General features: G+C 66.0%; 1 protein-coding gene across 1 annotated transcript in view; it reads right to left on the bottom strand.

Annotated features, from left to right (window-relative positions):
- DNPEP (aspartyl aminopeptidase) overlaps positions 1-4,411 on the bottom strand; it is a 15,881-nt gene extending 11,470 nt beyond the window's left edge. The window contains exon 1 of the mRNA XM_009275011.1: positions 4,343-4,411. Within this exon, the coding sequence (XP_009273286.1) occupies positions 4,343-4,411 (69 nt within the window). The remainder of the gene's footprint in view (positions 1-4,342) is intronic.
- Positions 4,412-5,702: the final 1,291 nt, after the last annotated feature.

Below are 5,702 nucleotides of genomic sequence, written 5' to 3'. Positions count from 1 at the left end.
GGCGGGGGGGGAGTGGCAGGGCCGGGTGTGGCCCTTGCCCAGCCCCGCAGGCGCGAGCAAAGGGCAGCATGCCGGCATGCCGCAGCTATTCCTGGAGCAGCGGGGCTTCCAGAATGCTGGCTATTTCCCCGTGGGCTCTGACTCCCCCCTGCCTGGATGCCGGGGGGCTGCCCCGCCCCTGCCGCGGCCGACCCCCACCTCGTCACCATGCTCCTGGGAAGGCACTGCTCCTGTCCCCATTCCTCTCTGCCCCACGGACCCCCTGGTGCAGCAGGGAGCCCCAGGCAGCCCCCCAGAACCGACGCCAGCTCGTCCTCGGGGTGCTTGCACCCCGCTGGCTGGGCTCACGCGTGTGCCCGGGGTGCCTGGCAGGGGCAGGACTGGTGGGAACGGGGCAGGACTGGTGGGAACGGGGCACCGTGCCCCTTTCCACATCCCCTGGCAGCCCAGGGTGGGGTGCCGTGCAGGCTTTGCTCTGGGAAGCATTCCCTGGGGCGGCTGGTGGCTCTGTGGATGGGCAGCCAGAGCTGAGCCCCGCTGGAAGGGGTTAACGAAGAGACGGCCCAGGACAGAGCCTGTAAACACAGCTGGAGCTCCAGGAAGTGCCGCCTCCTTCTCCCGCTGCCTGCCAGGCTGCCTGGACCCCCTCCCTGCCCACCCTGCCAGGATGAGCGCAGGGATAGCAGGTCCCCCCCCATCCCAGCCCACGTGTCTGAGCATGGGAAAGTGAAATCACTGCCCGGGCATTGCTGGAGGCTGAGCGAATGGCCACCATGCCTTACATGAGCCGCCAGTGATGCAGTGGGTAACCGCTACCTCATCTCACTGGCATGGGTGATGCTGCCGAGGCCTGCAGGAGGGCAGACAGACACCCCAGCATCCTCATGGGCTATGAGGGTGGCCAGTCATCCCTACATCCACGTAGATCGTGATGGCAGCTGGGCACCCCCGGCACCCCCATGGCCACAGGGGCAGGTGAATATCCCCATGGACCTCGAGGGCAAGTGGACATCTTCAGCCTGCCCCTGGGCTGCAGGGGTGGGTGAACACCCCCAGCATCCCCACGGATCACAGGGTTAGCTGGAGATGAGTGATGGGGGCAGGCATATGCCTGGAGCATCTGCATGGACATGGAAGTAGCTGGTCTCCTCCAGCATCTACATGGCCCCGGGGGCAACAGGTCACCCCTAGTGTCCTTGTGGACCACAGAGGCAACAACTCACCCTGAGGACCTACACAGACCCAGGGGGGCAAGCAAACACCCCCCAGCATCCATATAGGTTATGGGGGATAGTTGGACACCCCCAGCATCCACACATGCTGTGGGGCAGCCAGGGACCCCCAGCATCCCTGTGCTGCTCAGAGACAGGCCATCATCCCCAGCATCCCCATCACCTGGGGACACGGGTGGGGACCAGGGGCAACCAGACGGGCTGCGCACCCACACTGCCGGCCCTGAGCCCGGGGGTGGGCGAAGGTATGGGGGCAGCTGGGGTGAGCAGCAGGTGGGGGGCTGCAGCCTGCAGGGCACCCACCAGCTCCCGGGACCCCGGCGGGCCGGGCTGGGCTGTGGTCCAGGCGGGGAAGGAGAACCATCTCCTATTTAGACAATAGCATGCGCCCTGGGTCTGTCAGCGCCGGGGAATGGGCCGCACGGTCCTTCCCTCTTAGGGTAAAGGCGCCTGGGAGGCTCATGGCTGTAAAAGGAGCGGGATGGAGGGAGACGGCTGGGGGCCAGGAGGGAGGGGGACGATGCTCCTGCTGCTCCATTCCCAACCTTTCACTCACCCCTGAGGCAGGGCTAGCCATGAGGGGGGCGCAGGGGCCCCGGCGGCAGGGTACGGGGCCGAGGAGGGGCTGGCACCCCAGGCGGACCCCCCCCCATCCCAGCCCACGTGTCTGAGCATGGGAAAGTGAAATCACTGCCCGGGCATTGCTGGAGGCTGAGCGAATGGCCACCATGCCTTACATGAGCCGCCAGTGATGCAGTGGGTAACCGCTACCTCATCTCACTGGCATGGGTGATGCTGCCGAGGCCTGCAGGAGGGCAGACAGACACCCCAGCATCCTCATGGGCTATGAGGGTGGCCAGTCATCCCTACATCCACGTAGATCGTGATGGCAGCTGGGCACCCCCGGCACCCCCATGGCCACAGGGGCAGGTGAATATCCCCATGGACCTCGAGGGCAAGTGGACATCTTCAGCCTGCCCCTGGGCTGCAGGGGTGGGTGAACACCCCCAGCATCCCCACGGATCACAGGGTTAGCTGGAGATGAGTGATGGGGGCAGGCATATGCCTGGAGCATCTGCATGGACATGGAAGTAGCTGGTCTCCTCCAGCATCTACATGGCCCCGGGGGCAACAGGTCACCCCTAGTGTCCTTGTGGACCACAGAGGCAACAACTCACCCTGAGGACCTACACAGACCCAGGGGGGCAAGCAAACACCCCCCAGCATCCATATAGGTTATGGGGGATAGTTGGACACCCCCAGCATCCACACATGCTGTGGGGCAGCCAGGGACCCCCAGCATCCCTGTGCTGCTCAGAGACAGGCCATCATCCCCAGCATCCCCATCACCTGGGGACACGGGTGGGGACCAGGGGCAACCAGACGGGCTGCGCACCCACACTGCCGGCCCTGAGCCCTGGGGTGGGCGAAGGTATGGGGGCAGCTGGGGTGAGCAGCAGGTGGGGGGCTGCAGCCTGCAGGGCACCCACCAGCTCCCGGGACCCCGGCGGGCCGGGCTGGGCTGTGGTCCAGGCGGGGAAGGAGAACCATCTCCTATTTAGACAATAGCATGCGCCCTGGGTCTGTCAGCGCCGGGGAATGGGCCGCACGGTCCTTCCCTCTTAGGGTAAAGGCGCCTGGGAGGCTCATGGCGGGAAAAGGAGCGGGATGGAGGGAGACGGCTGGGGGCCAGGAGGGAGGGGGACGATGCTCCTGCTGCTCCATTCCCAACCTTTCACTCACCCCTGAGGCAGGGCTAGCCATGAGGGGGGCGCAGGGGCCCCGGCGGCAGGGTACGGGGCCGAGGAGGGGCTGGCACCCCATCCCCGCATCCTGCCCGGCTCTAAGCCCTGAGATGTCCGCAGCCTGAGGAGGCTGTGCTGGGCTCCCCGGGTGGCTTAAATCCTGGGGGATCAGTGGGGAGGGAGGGCCGGGGAGGAGGGGCAGCCGAGAGATGCAGCTGGCTTTGCTCACGGGGATGTCATGACCGGAGGGAGTTGTTTGACATTCCAGCTCCCGACGCCTTCCCGGCAGCAGCCTCCTCCCAGGGCCTGACAGGAGCTGGGGCCGGGCCAGAGCTGGGGCTCGGGGGCCGCTTCCCAGGCTCCGCCGGTCTGGGTCAGCCTGGCCTGGGCTGGAGCCACGGGGAGGCTGAATGGGGCTGGACAGGAGAGGAGGCAGCATCCCTCCTGCTGTCTCCCTGTGTTGCACCCCCGTGCTGCTGCTCTCTGCTTTTCGCAGCCCCTGGGGATTCAGCTGGCACGGATTGCTTGGGGCTGTGTCCCTGGGATGGGACTCTGGCAGGGTCCCCAGGTCCCGCTCCTCGCCCCCTGGTTCCTGTGCCGCCGGGTCCCGTGCACAGACGGGGCTTTCCTAAGAGTCTGTGGAAAGTCCGAGGCATCCATCCGCCCTCTGCCAGCCATGGGGCCCCTGCCTGCACAGAGCCATCCCGGAAGGCTGTCACGGCAGCCGAGGAAAAGCCACTTCAAACAGTTTGTCCTAGAGCAAGGTCAGGAGGATGCTCCTGGTTAACCCCTCTGAGCCGTTTCCCCTCCTAGCAGCAGTGCCCAAGAGTGTGTTTCCCTACCCCGGGGCACCCCAACCCCGCAACCCCCCTGCTCTGTGGGAGGGGGAGGGAGACAAGGGCTCTCCAGGCCTTGGGAGGGGTTTGCATCGCTGCAGGCATGGCTGCTTGAAGCACCAGGGCAGGGTGCCGAGCATCACTGGACACACCACCCCTGGGGTGCCCATCCTCCCCACACTCCAGCCAGCGGGGCAGCGGGATGGGGTCACAGGAAGGGACGGTTGAACAGTACAGCTGGCACAGTCCTGGCGCAGACCCCTGGCGTCCCCCGCGCTGGTGTGGGCACCCACCTGCCCCTCTGCACCCCAGCCAAGGGCTGGCATGCCATCCTGCTGGCACTCGAGGTGGCATGGGGCAGGCAGGGCGTGCGTGCGTGGCTCAGGGATGCGCAGGGCACTCTCGGAGCAGGGCCAGGAGGAGGAAGGATGCTGTCTGTTTTTCCACCTTCTTCCCCCCACCCCCCAAGCCCCCCCTTCCTTCCATTCTCCTCCCTGCGCTGGGATGAAACAACCCCATCTGGAAATACCTTCCCTTTTAAAGGCAGGCTCCGCCAGGCAGCATGCACCCTCCGGGAAGCCACTGCATTACGCTGCATCTAGGCGGTCAGGAAGGGATCAGGGATAGGGGGCTTGGGGGGGCAGCCTGGAGGCAGGGCACAGAGCCTCTGCCCACCTGCGTGGCTGCAGGGCCCAGACCTTTGCTGGCCCCCCAGGTGGCAGGGGGCTGGCAGGGGGCTGGCAGGGAGCAGGCAGGAGTGCCTCCCGGAGCCAGAGCAGTTGAGGATGCTGCCATGACCAAGCCCCAGTCTTTGCCATGCCGATGCTGCCATAGGCGAGTCCTGGCACCTCTCGGCATCTGCGTTGCAGCCGGGGTGGGGGGCCGGGAGGTGCGGGGCTGGGCAGGGCTGAGCGCTGCTCCTGCTGCTGAGTCACCCGGTACCCAGTGGCACAACAGTCCCCTCTGCCAGGGCCTCCAGGGACAGAGGCGCTGGGGCTGTGCCAGCTGATGTCAGCCAAAACAGCCTGGCTTGGGCAGGGCTGGGGGTCACCAGGTGTGCTGGGGGGCCTGGGAAGGAGGTGTGCTGCCCGGGCAAGGGGGACCACCCCGAGGGGGTCCCCCAGCACAGCCCCCCTCTGTCAGAATGTTCTCTTTAGCTGGCATGGGTTTGTGCGTGGCCTCGGGGGTCCCTGCCCTGGCCCACCGCCTGTCCAGGAGGTGGGAATCTGTGGTGGGGGTCCTGGGGTGAACTGGGGTATTCCCCATTCTGGGAAGGTTTGGGGAGCTGGGCTGGGCTTTCTGCTCCCCAGAGTACTGCCAGGCCAAGGGGGAGGCTGAGGAGACAGGACAGAGCCTGCAGCACCCCGGGATGACCTGGGGACCTTGTCCTGCTCTTGGGGTGATGGGGACCAGGGAGGGGCTGGGGCTGCTCCAGGCAGGGTCCCCATCCAGCCGTGCTCTCCATACACCTGGCGCAAGAAGGGTTAACAGGGTGCCTCCCCCGGCTATAAATACCACGTATGTATGTCCCACGCGTATGAGCTTGGAAGGCTATTTTGGTTGGGTGCCTGCTGCTTCGGGAATGTGCCTGAGTGAGGACCCGGCGGGGGGGGTGAGGGGCTGGGGCTGCTCCAGGCAGGGTCCCCATCCAGCCGTGCTCTCCATACACCTGGCGCAAGAAGGGTTAACAGGGTGCCTCCCCCGGCTATAAATACCACGTATGTATGTCCCACGCGTATGAGCTTGGAAGGCTATTTTGGTTGGGTGCCTGCTGCTTCGGGAATGTGCCTGAGTGAGGACCCGGCGGGGGGGGTGGGTGTGTGTGACATCACCGTCACCAGCGCCGCTTGGACCTGCTCAGGGCTCAGGGCCACTCAGCAGCACACTGA

This window comes from Aptenodytes forsteri, unplaced genomic scaffold, assembly GCF_000699145.1.
Source record: "Aptenodytes forsteri isolate BGI_AS27 unplaced genomic scaffold, ASM69914v1 Scaffold255, whole genome shotgun sequence".
NCBI classification, from domain to species: Eukaryota; Metazoa; Chordata; class Aves; order Sphenisciformes; family Spheniscidae; genus Aptenodytes; species Aptenodytes forsteri.
The sequence above is the reverse complement of the archived record's forward strand: the minus strand, read 5'-3'. Positions and strand labels throughout refer to the sequence as shown.